At 33.9% G+C, this 15,992-nt stretch overlaps 3 protein-coding genes and 1 long non-coding RNA gene across 7 annotated transcripts; 1 reads left to right on the forward strand and 3 right to left on the reverse strand.

Annotated features, from left to right (window-relative positions):
* Positions 1-1,909: 1,909 nt before the first annotated feature.
* On the reverse strand, positions 1,910-4,548 carry LOC117126452. Its single transcript, XR_004449035.1, has 2 exons — positions 4,316-4,548; positions 1,910-2,715 (listed from the first exon to the last, which is right to left on the reverse strand). It is a non-coding gene; the product is annotated as an uncharacterized LOC117126452 (long non-coding RNA).
* LOC103831293 lies at positions 4,486-7,654 on the forward strand. Of its 4 annotated transcripts, none has more exons than XM_009107183.3 (14): positions 4,488-4,813; positions 5,022-5,112; positions 5,188-5,272; positions 5,346-5,436; positions 5,562-5,631; positions 5,716-5,785; positions 5,944-5,989; positions 6,075-6,327; positions 6,397-6,605; positions 6,692-6,766; positions 6,848-6,908; positions 6,984-7,064; positions 7,155-7,234; positions 7,333-7,654. In XM_009107183.3, the coding sequence occupies exons 1-14, from the start codon at positions 4,677-4,679 to the stop codon at positions 7,409-7,411; spliced, it is 1,428 nt and encodes a 475-aa protein (XP_009105431.2). In that variant the 5' UTR covers positions 4,488-4,676; the 3' UTR covers positions 7,412-7,654. The 4 variants fall into 4 exon arrangements, with proteins under 4 accessions (XP_033130230.1, XP_033130231.1, XP_009105431.2 ...); XM_009107184.3 differs by having other exon boundaries at positions 4,489-4,813; positions 5,346-5,415; XM_033274339.1 differs by having other exon boundaries at positions 4,486-4,813; positions 6,848-7,064.
* A 2,413-nt stretch (positions 7,655-10,067) lies between these two features.
* Positions 10,068-12,797, reverse strand: LOC103831294. Its single transcript, XM_033274396.1, has one exon. It carries the CDS (start codon positions 10,512-10,514, stop codon positions 10,374-10,376), a length of 141 nt encoding a protein of 46 aa, XP_033130287.1. The 5' UTR covers positions 10,515-12,797; the 3' UTR covers positions 10,068-10,373.
* Positions 12,798-13,040: 243 nt separating this feature from the next.
* Positions 13,041-15,922, reverse strand: LOC103831295 (serine/threonine-protein kinase STN7, chloroplastic). The gene is made up of 10 exons (XM_009107186.3): positions 15,466-15,922; positions 15,298-15,384; positions 15,107-15,226; positions 14,921-15,019; positions 14,661-14,829; positions 14,493-14,586; positions 14,301-14,394; positions 14,164-14,220; positions 13,483-13,896; positions 13,041-13,401 (listed from the first exon to the last, which is right to left on the reverse strand). The coding sequence occupies exons 1-10, from the start codon at positions 15,856-15,858 to the stop codon at positions 13,240-13,242; spliced, it is 1,689 nt and encodes a 562-aa protein (XP_009105434.1). The 5' UTR covers positions 15,859-15,922; the 3' UTR covers positions 13,041-13,239.
* Positions 15,923-15,992: the final 70 nt, after the last annotated feature.

The following is a 15,992-nucleotide window of genomic DNA, read 5'->3' on the forward strand; positions in this document are numbered from 1 at the left end:
ACGTGTTTGATGTTTCTCAACTCTACGAAGGCGTAAACAAAAGCAAAAAAAAAAAAAGGAGACGATCTTCTGAATATAATATTATTACATTTACATATTCATCGGTGTATTGAAACTTCCATTAATGAGAAGTACTTAAGGATGCCTAAATGATACTTAGATATCACCTTTTATGCATGCTCGACAGGTGCTAGTGACTGTGATTGGTCATGAAGAGGAGATTACGTAATCGACTTCGTATTTGTGTAAGATTGCATCATGAAGTGAAGTACGTAAGACGTTATTAATTATTATGATGTTTGGTACGTACTATCGTACCCTAACTGGCATTTCATTTGTCTTTAACATTTTTACCCAAGTGACGGCCATATTAACTGTCTAGTAGTGACTCCTCTTTTGGCTGTTTGTAGACATGACCTTCGACTTTGTTTAATTTTATTTCATCAAACGATTCAAACCCAAAACTTACAAGGGTTTAACAATTTTATGGAGATTTGTAATCAGGACCCAAGTGGTCTTTGAATCCCACAAAATTAATGTATCTTTAACCATTGCATTGTGAGGGAAAAAGGACATTTGTGTATAGTGTATTTGAAACCAGACTTTTGTTTAAATTTTGATCCATTCTAATTTTATGAAAAAATGTATGGGGAAATCTTTTGCTCCAAAAAGAAAAAGTATTCGGAAATATCAAAAGCCCAAACGAAGCCCACTGGTCATCAAGTGGAAAACAAAAAAACCACACTTAAACCTTTTTTTTTAAATAACACTTCAAATTTTTATTTATGGTATGGATTAGTGAAGTAAATTTTCATCAATGTGGAAATCCCCTATATATTATTTGAGAAGCATTACAACATTTTTTTGTATCCAATTGTCATCACTAGAATGATTCTTAAAATCCATAGAAAAATAGGTTGGTCCATTTAAATATATAAAAAGCTTTATATTAAACTACAATAAATACATTAGTAATGTGATTCATTATTTCCTTAAATAAGATTACAGAATTGCCTAATGTGACGAAAATATATATGACAATTAATGATTTTGAATAATAAAGATTTGATAAAAATAAGTGTGTATTATAATTATATTTGTTTAATTTTAAGCTATTAAAATAAATTAAACAATCATAGTAACTATATAATAAAAAATTTAAAAAATTATTTATATATTATATTTTGAATTTTTAAAAATGAGCATAAATTACTAAAATTGTTAAAAGTTTCACATTTAAATTTTGTAATCTATGATTTAAAACTTTTGTTATGACATGATACAAATAATTGAAAAATAATATAAGTTGAAAGTCTCATTTAATAAGTATCAAAAATAAAAGATATATAAATATATGTATCATTTTAAATTAAACTATATGCCATATAAAAATACATAAATATCGTAATTTTAAAATTTACTTTGAACATTTTTTTGATGAAAAATTTGAAAAAATATTGATAACTTAATTTTTTAAAATATTATAAATTACTTAAACCATTATTCCCACAGTGAAAATTTTATTATCACTAATTTAGATTTTTTGCTATAACAGATACAAATGATAAAAAAAAAATATAAGCAAAAAATATCATCTAATAAATATTAATATTAGCATATACCATATATATGTTACTATCATTTAAATTTAACTATATATCATATCAAATAGAAAAAAAATATTTTTTCGATTTATTAAATTTATTTATATGTTCGCACCAATTTAATTATATAAATAGTAGATAATGACTTTTAAATTATTCAATATATATTTATTATTTCATAATATGATATAAACATATAATATATAAAATAATTTATATATATAATGTTCATCTGTGTAAGGCGCGGATCTTAACCTAGTACGTAATAATCCATCATCACCTTGTTAGTATAGCTTTTAACTTCATCTTACTTTTTCAAACATCTCGAGTGTTATTTTTTACTTTTTGATTAATAAATTTCTCGAAAAAATTCAAATATTTATATGTTGTGACTCTGCAATTACTTTATTAAAACAAACAAACAAAAAGAACTTTGCGGAATTTTTATGTCAAACGTTTCTAGTTTAGCACGAGAAAACTGTTACAAAAGTATTACAACCTAATTTCTTGATGAGTGTGTTTATGTTTATGTTCTCTTGCGCAAACAAGGCAAACTTTAAATAAACAAGACTACGACTATTGTAGATGCTACCTGTTTCGTTAAACACTGTTTACGCCCTTCTTTACTTTAGCATATTAAACCAAACCATTGGTGTTTGTCAACCGCCAACAATCTTATCAGAAAAGAATCTCTAACCAAGAATTGTTTACTTGCACGACAAGACGTTGATATTTTAATTGAGGAACGAGAGAAAAGACTTGTGTACTTCTCTTCTCACAAAAATTATTGAACAGTTGTAGCATTTAATATTTTAGTTACGCTTATATTGATTTTTCTTTACAACATACAAGAAATAAAACTTCATACAGTACCTATTTTAGCTTAAGTTTAATTTAATTTTCATTTTAAATAAGAAATAAATACAGAATTCTTATTTCTTAATAGTTAAATGTAAAAGCCGCCCGCAGCTGATTGGTTTTGCTATCCATTGATGTATTAACAATATCTTACAAATTAAAGATAAAAAAAAAACATGATTATTTTGGTTTACGCATGTGAGTGAAATTTGAATATTAGGGAATAAAGACAAAACTTCTAATGACATGTCACCTCCACGGGAAATCGGCCAATTCCTACATCAACAAGGACCAACGGTCCCGATCAGTACATAAACATGTTACCTGTGCGAAAACATACATCAACTACTAAAAAGTTTAATTTTCATACGCAAACTTTCAAAATTTAGTTTTATCATACATTGACTTAATTTCCGTTAGTCAAACGTTGAGCTGTCGTTAACCAGTAACAGAAAATCGGCTAATTCCTACATCAACAATGATCAATGGTCCAGATCAATACATAAACACTTCACCTGTACAAAAACATACATCAACTAATACAAAATTTAAATTCAATACATGAACTTTCGAAATCTGTTTTTAACATACATTAAAGCTTGACATGCGCGTCCGTGCGGATATTTGTTGTTAATTTTTTTATAAATTGTTTAGTGACATTCCTAAATATATAAATTTTTGTTAATTATTATGTGCCTATACATAAAAACCAAAGCCATCCGGATCTGAAAGACCCTATTCGAATCTCACCCAAAATTTTATAATACCCGAACAAAGCATAATTTCAAAACCTAAAAAAATTTGATATCCGAAAGAACCAATCCATACCCAACCGTATACTTGATATCCATATCTTAATGAAGTAGTTAAGAAGTATAAAAAAATGTAAAAGATATAATAAAACACTTAAAAATAGGTAAGTTCTGTTTTATATTTTTATAAGACATGCTGTCAAATTATTTGAAAAAAATGCAATTAATGAAGTAGTTAAGTTGAGTGAAAATAAGGAAAGAAAAGATGTAATAAATCTGTTGAAAATAATGTTAGTTTTATTTTGTAATTAAATTTAATAAAATAGATTTACCTAATTTCTACTAGTCAAATAATACCGAAAATAAATGGTATGTCATGTATTGATTAAGTAAAGTTTTTTATTGTATTATGTGATAATTAAACCATAGTACGTAGTAATTGACAGAGAGAAATGAAAATGTTTAGCTTATCGAAGAAATTCTCTTTTCTTTTTGTTCAATTTTGTCTTCTTTCATTTTTTTGGTGTTAGTGTTTTCTGTTGTCGTAAAAGTTGAAGAAAAAATTAAAGAGAAAAACTAACTAATAAATTACACACAAAAAAAATCGTTTGACATACATGATTTATTTTTCTCATTCAATTACCGCGTAATACAGTTTAATTACCACATAATACATTAAAAACCTTACTTAATCAATACGTGACAGACAATTTATCTTCGATATTATTTGACTAGTTGAAGTTAGGTAAATATCAAGTTTTAACGTATGTTAAAACCAGATTTCAAAAGTTCATGTATTGAATTTGAATTTTGTATTAGTTGATGTATGTTTTTGCACAAGTAAAGTGTTTATGTATTGATATGTATCATTGGTCCCTGTTGTTGTAGGAATTAGCCGGTTTTCTATTACCGGTTAACGACAACTCAACGTTTGACTAACGGAAATTAGGTCAATGTATGATAAAACCAAATTTTGAAAGTTCATGTATGAAAATTAAATTTTGTACTAGTTGATGTATGTTTTCGCACAGGTAACATGTTTATGTACTGATCGGGACCGTTGATCCTTGTTGATGTAGGAATTAGCCGATTTCCCGTCACCTCCACTGTTTTTAACAAAGAAACATACTATAGAACCAATAATAATAGTTGTAACCTTAATATAAATCTAATCATTACGTTTCCCGAATTACCCCTCTCTGTTTTCCACAGTCGCAGGCAAAAAGAAAAAGGGCACTATCGTAAAACACTCTTATTGTCATCTGCTTTGGCGTGGAAACTCAGCCTTTGTACGAGTCGAGAAAAAACTGTCTCTTTCCTCCAAGAACAAAATCCTTTTCCTCTCTTCTCTTCTGTGTTCTGTCTTCTTGAAATTTTCCGCGAAAAAATCTCAAATTTCACACAATCAGATCTTCAATTTCGAGCTTGGGTCTCTCTGAGTGACTTTAGGGTTGTTAGAAAAATGTTGGTGCAGAGAAGAGTAATGAGCTGGAGAAGAGTTTGGAAGTCGTTTCAAGCTGTTCTGGCTCATGGCTTGCTCTTCTCCTTCACCCTTCTTCTCGCTCTCAAGCTTGATCATGTCGTCTCTCGTTCATGGTGGTCAGTTTCTTTCTCCTTTGACTTCTCTTTTGGTATTTACCAAAATTGGGATAATTCTCTGAATCAATTTGATGGGTTTTGATGATTCTTATCGTAATTGAGTTTTGACTAAGTGTAGTTTGTGTAGAGGATATAAAGTTTTGATCTTTGTGTGTTTTAGTGATGTCTAAAGTTAAAGTCTTGATGGCTTTGTTTTGTTTGTTTGCAGGTTTATATTTACACCGTTGTGGCTGTTTCATGCGGTGATTGCTCGCGGTAGATTCTCTCTGCCTGCTCCATCTATGCCTCATGATCGGCATGTATGACATGTTTTTGATTAATCATGTTTTACTCTTTGTTTAGCATCACTTTATAAAGTTGTGGTTTTGTGGCAGTGGGCTCCTTTTCATTCTGTCATGGCCACGCCACTTCTTGTTGCTTTTGAGATCCTCCTCTGTGTTCATCTTGAAGATCAATATGGTATATACTCTATAACTTCATTAGTCTTCTTATTGATGGTGTGTGTTTTATGGTAGCTTTGGTTGTGTTGCAGTTGTTGATTTGAAGATTGTATTCTTACCGTTGCTTGCGTTTGAGGTAGCGATATTGGTAGATAATGTCAGGTATTCTATCAACGTTTTAAGGTTTGGTTATGTTTCACCCCTTCTCCAGTGTGCCGCGTGTGATTTTAAAAATATTGCTTTCACATCTTGTTTACTTTTGGCGATGAGTGTGACTACTGACTGAAAGTGCAATTTCTTTCCTGCAGAATGTGTAGGACACTCATGCCTGGAGATGAAGAAACCATGAGCGATGAAGCCATTTGGGAAACTCTCCCTGTAAAGTTGCTTCTTCTCTATCTCCATCTGAACTTTGCAAACCTCTTAAACTCTGACATTGTTTGTTTTTTTTTGTATTTGTAGCACTTTTGGGTTTCCATATCAATGGTTTTCTTCATCGCCGCCACAACCTTCACTCTTCTTAAATTATGTGGTATGTTTGCAAATCTAGCTTACTATCTTTTTTCTAGTTAATGATATAACCTTAGAGTTGTTCTTGACATTGCTGTTTGTTACAAAAGTGTGTTAGATGCCAAGTCTCAATCTATTTCATTTGTTTCTAAAATCTTTTATCTCTGGAGCCTTGTGTAGGTGATGTAGCTGCGTTGGGATGGTGGGACTTATTTATAAACTTCGGGTAAAGCTATTTTTCCTTCTGAACTATTAAAACCTGTTCTCTTTAGTAGTAGTATGAACAATCTTTAACTCTTCTCAATCTACAGAATAGCAGAGTGCTTTGCGTTTCTTGTATGTACAAAATGGAGCAACCAGTCAATCCATAGGTATACACACGTACCGGAACCAAGCTCATCTTCGATGGTAGTAAGATATCTGGACTGGAACAGAGGTTTAGTTGTGACCGCCGACGAAGAGAATCAGCACAGTAATAGAATTTGCGGTCTCCAAGATATTGGTGGACATGTTATGAAGATCCCTTTCATCACCTTTCAGATTATCCTTTTCATGCGCTTAGAGGTACAACAAATCCATAGCTTTTAAACATGACCATTGAGCTAACTCTCTCTGTTTGGATCTAATCTCCAGGGGACGCCTCCTTCTGCTAAAAACATTCCTATTTTAGTTTTGTTTGTGCCTCTTTTCTTGCTGCAAGGAGCTGGAGTGCTGTTTGCTACATATAGGCTGGTGGAGAAGTCTGTTTTGTTGATAACTAGTGGTGGTGGTTCTTACGGAAGATACTTTACTGCTACTTCATCAGCTCGTGAGTTCTTGGGATTCTTTCAACATGGTGCAAGGTAACTGAGCTAATGGTGAATCTTCTGGTGACTACAAGAAACGTCCTATAGACATTAATCCCTTGTCATAATCTGTAAAATAATAGGTTACTTGGGTGGTGGTCTATCGATGAAGGAAGTCGAGAGGAACAAGCAAGGCTCTACTCTGGAGAAGCCACCGGGTAAAGCTGCTTCTCTCATCTAACAAATCTGTGGGGCTCTTTTGATTTATACACTTACGTTTGGCTGTGATTTGTTTTCAGATACAACACATTCTCACCGGAGGTTGTGAAGAAGATGCCAAAGTCTGATCTTGTTGAAGAGGTAAGAGAACTTTTAAAAGTCATTTTAAAAACATTTGTGAAACTATGCAAAGTTGTGGAATCTCTTTTAAAACAGATATGGAGACTACAAGCTGCGTTGAGTGAGCAAACAGATATCACCACTTATAGCCAGCAAGAGTACGAAAAGCTTCAAAACGTAAATACAAAACACTCATTCTTTCCAAGATTTTTCTGTTTATTAGCCAATCATGGATGGTAGTAACGATTTAAATCTTGGAATTTGCAGGAGAAGATTCTTTGCAGAGTTTGCTTTGAAGATCCCATCAACGTGGTTCTACTCCCTTGTAGACATCACGTCCTCTGCAGGTAAAACCAAATGGTTTATATTATGATTTTGCTAATTTTTATATTTTACTTAATTCATTTTGAGACCATTTTGTTATGTTGTGTTTTGTGGTTTGCAGCACGTGCTGTGAGAAATGCAAGAAGTGTCCGATATGTCGTGTCCTGATTGAGGAACGCATGCCTGTATACGATGTGTAGATTTCAGAAGACGACCATTATGAAGATATAAACATTCTTCTTCTTTTCGTTCGTTGCGTGTTTGTTTTTTCTGTTTTTTAGTGATGAAGCAAGCATTTATAAATAATATATGTAACACCTTGGAATCCGATTGTTTTTTTTTCGATTGTATGTAGATAAAAATATTGTAAACCATCTTCGTATATGTCATCAACCTTTATCACTTTCTCTTCTTTTGTAAAATAAACATAGTTACCAGGTCAACTTTTTCTTGCTTCAAGTAATTCATGTCTTTCTTTTGCTTTCTTTCTCTTTCTTTTGGACTCATGGGTGTAACATATGCCCCTGAACCAAATGCATCTCTCTGCATATCAAAATGTGAATTCAGAGGGCCTAAGAGCGTCTTGGATGTAAACTCCGTTTTTTTTTTCAATATGGAATAACTGCGTAATGAAAGTTGAATTTGCTTCAATCCTACTCTATTTGTGGAGTGAAAAAATAAAATAATAATAATTATAAAATGATTAATCTATTTATAGAGTAAATACATATTTATTTTATTATCGAGTAACAAATGGAATGTTGGAGTTGGAGCATTTCAAACTCCATTATTATTAAAGCAAGTAGTGGAGTGGAAAATGAAGATGATCTTAGAGCCATCGTCATTTGGTTTTACAAAACCAATTTCTATGACCTAATCATATAGTCCAGTTTTTCGGTTTTATTAACAAAAAATAGGAATAATATTTGTTGATACGATTATTAGAAGGCATACATATAGTGTGTGCGCGCGCGCGCGCGCGTATTCTAACTGCTTTTGTTATTGTTCTGTTTACTCACTGCTCCTTGGCGTGCGCTTTTTAGAAAAAAAAAATGGATGAGGAGACGTCTCTTCGATGTGGCCGACAACAATAGTGTTTTCATTTCACAAAATTGTTAAGACCACTTTTTTATATATGCTCTGTAAATCTCTCTACCTTGTTTATATATATATATATATATATCAGAAAACTTAAAGTTTCTATGGTATCAAAACATATCATTTCATTTATAAAGAAAATGTAATACAAAATTCAAAGTCGCAATGTTATTTTGTTTCATAATTGATATTCTTTCCATTCCAGAATATATGATGTTTTGAAAAGTTTTTGAGGTTTTAAAATATATGATGATTTTGATATTTTATATTAATTTTAATTTTATTGAAATTTTGTGACCAGTAAATGTTATATAATTTTTTTGATGATTGATTAAATTAGTTTTAATTTTTATTTTAAATAATATTTTTAGAAATAAATGTGTGCTTCAAAACATCAACTATTTTAGAACATAGATAAAAAAAAATCTTTTCTTGATAAACATGAACAACAACAGACATCAGAATCCCTTGGAACTTTATCTGACGAGAGAATAAAATCAGTGTGTGTTCCCTCTGTGTTTTTGGGTCTCAAAATCCTCCTGTATATTCAATCTTTTCCCACTAGGTGTCGATCAATAATAATGTGCGTGACATATTAGGGGGCAAATTGCCAACTATTCTTAATTCTAAACGGCCCAGCGGCTTTCACAACTTAAAATATCACACTACTAAACGGCCTTCACAACTTGCTTAATTCTTTAGTCGACTATACAATACTAAAATGGGTTACCAATGATTATAAATTAAATCCCCAATCTCCTAAATCTTTATGCCAGATAGGTGTATATAACTAAAGTTTGTTTGGGTTGCTAGGCTACAAAATAATTATAATAAGCAGTTTAGGCATCGAAATTAAACGTATTTTGTGTTGTTAGTGTAAGTGCAGGTAGATGATCCTAAGCGATCATTGATCAATTTACCGATAAATTGTTTCATTGGTTCATGTATACTTTTTATAGATGAAATTTTAGTTTCCACGCAAATTAAATTAATTTTATTTATAATTCTAATTTAATCAAAATTGAACTTATCAAACTTGATTTAATTTTGGATAAATTACTTTTGAATCTGATTCTTCATGGAATGTTTTCTTCTATATCCTTCGTTGATATTACTTCTTAATTATCTCCTCTATGATAAAACTGTCTTTGTCTTTCTACGTACTTTTACAAAAAAAAAATTTGCTTCCCACTTTTAAAAACTTTTGACGTTCATGACATGCCATTGAACTATTTTAACTTAAAGTTTAATTTGGGTTTCCAATTATGAAATATTTAAATATATACTATTTACCTCTGTAAACACTTGAACCACATAAAAATTAAAAGAACTAAGGACTAAACCACAATCATTTCTTATGTACTGAAATTTCTATTTTTTAGATCTGAGATCATAACAACACAGAACATATAATTTTCTAAATGTCGTTTGAGTCTAATTTTTTAGGTTTTGTCTTTGATATCGTCAAACTAATAACAGTTGATATATATTACGTGCAAGTAGTTACTTTGCTCAGCTATAATTTATGTGTAAATGGTGAAGAAAATATGATGGATCATGCAGCCTGTTTCTTTCATTTCTTCTTTAAGTATTTTGAGAAAAAATAATAATAAAGTAGTTGGTTCACCTATAGTTGTATATATTTTCTTTTTTGGTAAAATTGTATTTTCTTGGTCGTTTAACTGCAAATAATAATGAAATTCTAACCGTAGAAGTACAATTGTACCTTTATCAATTTTTTGGTGTGGTCTTAAGGTATATAATGTAACAACCAGATCTCAGAAAATAAACTTAATCAGCCAGAAAGAAGAAACACAGCAACAAAGACAATGAAATTAGCTACTAATTTACATCTGAAAAACCCTTCTTTGGGATGAAAAAACTACAAAATACATGCATAGCTCCGTATAGAAAGCCAACACATATAAGCTTCTTCCCAAGAGTTATATAAGGAAGATCCGCAATAACAAAAACAAAAAACAAAAAACAAAAGAACTAAATATTGGGTTAGTCTTCCTTAATTAAGCCGATTATGAAAATGATTTTGATTTTCTTCTTCTTTTGTCAGTCATGCCAACAAAGAAGCATGACGACACACCTCCTTATGATGTAAAGTTTAGCCTTTTGCTCTCTAACCACTCCTCCCACTCCTCGGCTCCACATCTTCCTCTTCGTTCCTCCTACGCTCGAACTGGTCGTCTTCATTTTCGCTTGATCCTTTGGAAGTGAAATGCGACAGAGAAAGAGAGAACAATTAGGGTGTCTGTGTGGATGATAATGAAGAATGTGATGACTGATGAATGAAGAAGAGTATTGTGCTCTATATATACAAGTGGGGAAAAGGTGGCCGAGGACAGAAACCGAACCATACCGAACTAGACCGGTCCACGAAAGAGGCAACGAGTGGGTCCATTGGGGGTTTGTGCACTGTTCCCTAACTCACCGGACAGTGTGTCCCTCCATACCCACGTGGACCCCCACCGTGAGCGAATCTTTGCCCTAAATGTGTGTTATCTTTTATCTTATCACATGCTCTATCTTCATGAAAACTTTACCCAAACCCCCAAATTATAAAATCGAATACTACTAAATTACCATTTCAGTAACAAATGAAAACCATACCGATGAATAAAGTGAGCCTATATTTTTCTTTATCATATTTCGGTTTAATCTGACAAAAATCCTAAGTGCAATGTATCAGTTGTTTTCAGAACCGAATTCGATGTCAGAAAATATTGTCACCAACCAAAACTGTTGGGACTAAATAATAGTCTAATACTAGCCATCCAAAATCGACACCTACTTGGTCCCCGGACGTTACTAATAGTCTAACACTAGTCTAATAATTGTGATAATGAAAACTAACATTTAATTCTTTGATTGGAAGCTCTCTCATCAATTTTGTGACCTGATGATATTTCCATATCGACAAATTCTAGTTAATAAGTAATATATTCCAAAATCTTGAAGGCACATGCATGAAGAAATTCAAAGCATCGGATTTTTGTTTATCTATAATTTTCCGCTTTGAGTCAGATTTAAATTATTATATACACAATATGATATGGAGACTATACTAAAATGCATTGCGCCGAAATTAGTGAGAGAAGTTATTAATTACCAAACTATAACTAATGAGGAGCAGTTAGGCGTTAATTAGGTGGCATAGTCTTAAATTACAGATTCTTCTTTATATAATTCAGATTCAATCAATCTTTTTAGCAAAAACCGACAACGGGTTGGTATGATTTCAAGAAGTAATCAAACCCTATTTTTTAAGTTACATTAATCGTTAACATTAGAAAATCACATCTTACAGCTATATCACAGTTAATAATACAGCACTCCTCTAAGAGTAAAGTTAATTAATATAATTAGATACACAATTAACCAAGTAGAGTTTGGTGTTGTTTGATGTGGTTTACGCGCTGTTGTCATTGATTATGGTGAAGTCCTCCTCGAACAAGGAGAGTGGAACCGCACGTGAGGTTCTCGTGATTCACAAAATGCCTTCAGCTTTTGGTCGTCTAAAAGAACAAGTTTATAACAAATAAAAATTACATTCTTTTAAAATCTATAGCTTATTATGTGATTATGCGAGTTAGACTCTGTCATTCTTCTTTCCTTTCAATCTTGTCGTCCTTTTATCAACAAACTTTTTCTTCATCCCTCGTGGTTGTAAGTGTAACCAGTTTTAAGTTTTAACAATTCATTACTCACGTATACTTAGTTAATATAAGAGTTACGTATGTGTGCTTTATGTGCAATGGATAAACGTGAGAGAGATCATTCATACATTTTAGATCCAGCGAAACAGCTACTTTTGTTTTACCTTTAACCAAGAGCATGTGGCCTAGTAATTTGCTGGAGTTGATAGAGTAGATTCATCATGTGGCTATCAAGACTCAGATGCAGATATTGAGTTAAACCATCTACGAGCGAAATCGTTGTGCATATCTCTTAGCCATTCTAAATGTCATGAATTATAAATTTTGTTTATTAAATATGTGAATCTATTATGAATTTTCAACTCAAAACCAACTAATATTGAATGAATTGACTTTATTATTTACATATTATATATTTTTATTTTTTACTATCAATATACGATTTTCTTTCTTTGACATCTCTACACGCTCATGTACCATACATAGACAATTGTAAAAACGATATTCTAGAGTACGATCCAACTTATAGTGATTCTAATATCATGTTAAATTTAATTGTCAGAAGCAATTAGTAATTAATAAATTGATCTTTAAATATTATATATGACTATAGTATTTCTTCAATTAATAAATGTGGACTTTTCTTTCATTGACTTCCAAGATTAGTAAGAATTTCGACACAATATCACTCACTTATCTGGTGAACAAAAAAAAAATCTATCCCATTATCTAAAGAGAGAATTACTTTTTCACATTTTAACTAATGATTCCCTTATATGATAAACGGAGGCATGTGCTCTATGTGAAGAGAGCTTGAGTGTGAGAAACGACTCCAGCTTCAACGGCGTACGGAATCATTCTTTTGTCAATTTTCAAATAGACAAGCACTTACTTCGATAGCCAGCAAAGGCTAAATATCTCGCTTGACCAGAGACTTCTCTGACTCTTCGTGCGGAGCTCATGGTTTCTCAGGTCCAAAACCCGAAGGGGTAACGTGCTATTCAAGAAACTTGCCTTTTCTTTTTTAATTGATGGTTTCACAAATTCCTATGACATCAACAAAAGTATTCACAAGAGTACTCAAACTTCAGAAACAGAGTCAGAGACTGCCATGTGTGTGGATTTAGGTACAGTGCATTTTTATTTACGGTTAACTTGCTTTACAAGTAGTAGTAATAATTTACTAAAGGCTAATAACATATACATTGAGATTTACACTATTGGGATGAAAATGAAACATTGATAGACAATACCGTAAGTGCTCACTCCTCCCTGGGGATCCACCGGTTCCACCACACGGTCTTGCGGCCATCGGCAATCTCATCAATAGTCTCCGCAACTGTTTTCACAAGCTTCCTCTTAAGCCTAAGTGCTGATGCGAGAGCGTTTCTCTGCGCACTCGCTTTCTTCCGAGGCTCTTTCTCCTATAATAATCCAAAGAATCGACATTAGGCTTACTTAGGTCATTTCACACGTTATAACTCTCTCAGGTATTAGCCACAAACCCTGAGTTCCTGAAGCTGCGTTTCTGTGAATCCTCCATCCTTTTCTGTCCCTGATCTTGCCATCAACTGAATCACCCAGTTTGCAGCTTCGCTGTAGTCTTGTTGTGTAGCCCTGAAGTACTGCATCCGCATGTTTTGCATGACGGACAGCGCGAGCAACCCTTGTCTATCGAAATACGGGTGAGCGAGAGCTGCTTTTGCGCTGATTCTTTGTCTTGCTTTGAACCGGACCATTGATGTCAGAAGCTCCCATCCTATCCCGCCGTCAAGATCTAATAGCTCAAACCCTTTACGGAGATCAGGGCCTGCACGAGGCTCCACTAGTTTTCTCCACGCGGTTAAGTCGTAGTCGCATCTTTTCAGCTGGCGGTTGAACTGAATGAGGTTGCTGTCAGATCGTAAGGACGGGAATGCCTAGGGAATGGTATAAGCATTGTCAGAACATTAACATAGCATGATTGATTCGTTTCCCAACAAAGGAAGCTGGTAATAACAAAACTAGGTTCTGCTCTGATGATCAAGGAAGGGATGATAAAACAAAAGAACAGTCCAAACAACAGAACCAAAAGCAATCCAGGTCAATGAACTATAGAGTATTACTTTAAAGGCCCAACCAACAACACACTAAACATCCTTAAAAACTCAGAGAAAACTAGAAGCGATTGGTGGATTGTTACTTACCATTTGAAGGAAGATGAGGCCGATGCTATAGATATCAAACCTATCAGGCAAATTCATCTGTTTGGAACAAAACCATAAACATTAAGATCCGACACTTATATTAACCAAGCTCCTGTAATCAACAGTTAGGTATGCACCTGCCACAGGACAGGGGAAAGTGCAGCTGCAACAGGTGCTGAAGGAGCAGACGGAGTTTGGGTGCTCATGATGTATTGCTCAGGTGCTGCATACCTGAAAACAACAAGCCAAAAAGAAAGATAAATATACATGGTTTACAACTACTAAAAGGTTAACATATATGATCCTTGGCAGAGAAAGATACAAGGAACCTTGGATCCAGGAGAAATTCCTTTGGAATGTAGTTAATACCCACTCTCAAATCAGCTGCAGCTCCAAGATCAATAATCTTAAAAGCACGAGAGCCTGCTCAAGTGGACATAAAACTCATGTCTTCATCCCTTTCTCGACAAAAGGTTCCAGAACTAAGATCAATTTACCTTCCGAGAAGATAATGTTCTGAGGCTTAACATCCCTATGAACAATCCCAGTTGAGTGGAGACCATCCAACGCAAACAAGAGCTGCCTCATGATAGTCTGGATAACAATATTCTCTCTTTCCAGCCCTTTAGGCAAGTCCTGAACTTTCCCAAGGATGATAGTTTCTACCTACATGACATGCCTTCAAAATGTGACAACGTGTACTAAGAGAGATGACTGCAAAAGAATACATAAAAAAAAAAAGATCGAAAAGACGGACATTATAAGGGAAGTCTTTACTCTGCAGCAAACCAGCAAGTGTAGACTCTCCTTCATACTTCCATAACAGCCAATACTCAGGTCCTTTCTTTGAAGACTTCTGCAATGGTCAAATCTAACAAACATGAGTAAGTTACTCAAGTGGAAAAAACTATCATTATCTACAAAGGAAAGAAGCTAAAACCACCTCAAGAAACCCGTAAACAAAATCAGCACAACTGTTCCCACAAGCTCTACGAACTCTCTCGTTCATCCAAATCTCCACCGCACCGTACTCAGTCGCCTTCTTCACCACATACTCACCATCCTACCAATTTAAAAATCGTAACTTCAGCTTAACAAACACACATGGAAGATGATTTGATCAAAAGCACTTACGTCATTAGCACGTTTCTTGGACAATGAAGCTCTATAAACAACACCAAACGAACCTTCACCTAGTTTCTTCCCCAACACGAAATCATCCTGCAAAAAAACCCTAATTCTGATCAAATGATAATCAAACCCCAAAAGACAAGTGGGCCTGGGCCTGGGCCTGGGCCTAACCTTCCTGAAAGTGGGCCTAAACAATCTCTCAACGAAGGCGAGAACAAACATGTCGAAGAACCCAGGAGCGACGCCAGGTGTCGCCCAGAGATAGGAGAGAGCGGTGAGAGCTAAGGCAACTCCAGGAGCGGTGATCGTTAAGCCGTTGGATTTGGGCAAGGTGCTGCGGTAGATCATGTCTCCGCACTCCATGACGGTGCATGGAAGCCCGACCCCGACTCCGAGGAAGAGGTTGTGAACGGCGTCGATCAGGTGAGCCTGAGCGCGACAGAGTTTGTTAACGGTTGGTTTAGAGGTGGAAATGGTTTGGGTTAGGGAGAAGGGTTTGAGTTTCTTTCCGAGGAAGGGAGTGGGAGTTCCGATGTAGGCCCCTCCCGGAGAGATTGTGGCCATGGAGGAAGGAAGGAAGGAAGAAGAAGAGGACGAGAGGGAGAGAGAAGAAGAAGAAGAGATAAGATATTATTTCTTTTTGTGAAAGATAGAGAATACAAAGTTCTCGATAGTGAAGGCCCATTAATGGACACTAA

Source organism: Brassica rapa, chromosome A07, assembly GCF_000309985.2.
Source record: "Brassica rapa cultivar Chiifu-401-42 chromosome A07, CAAS_Brap_v3.01, whole genome shotgun sequence".
NCBI lineage: Eukaryota > Viridiplantae > Streptophyta > Magnoliopsida > Brassicales > Brassicaceae > Brassica > Brassica rapa.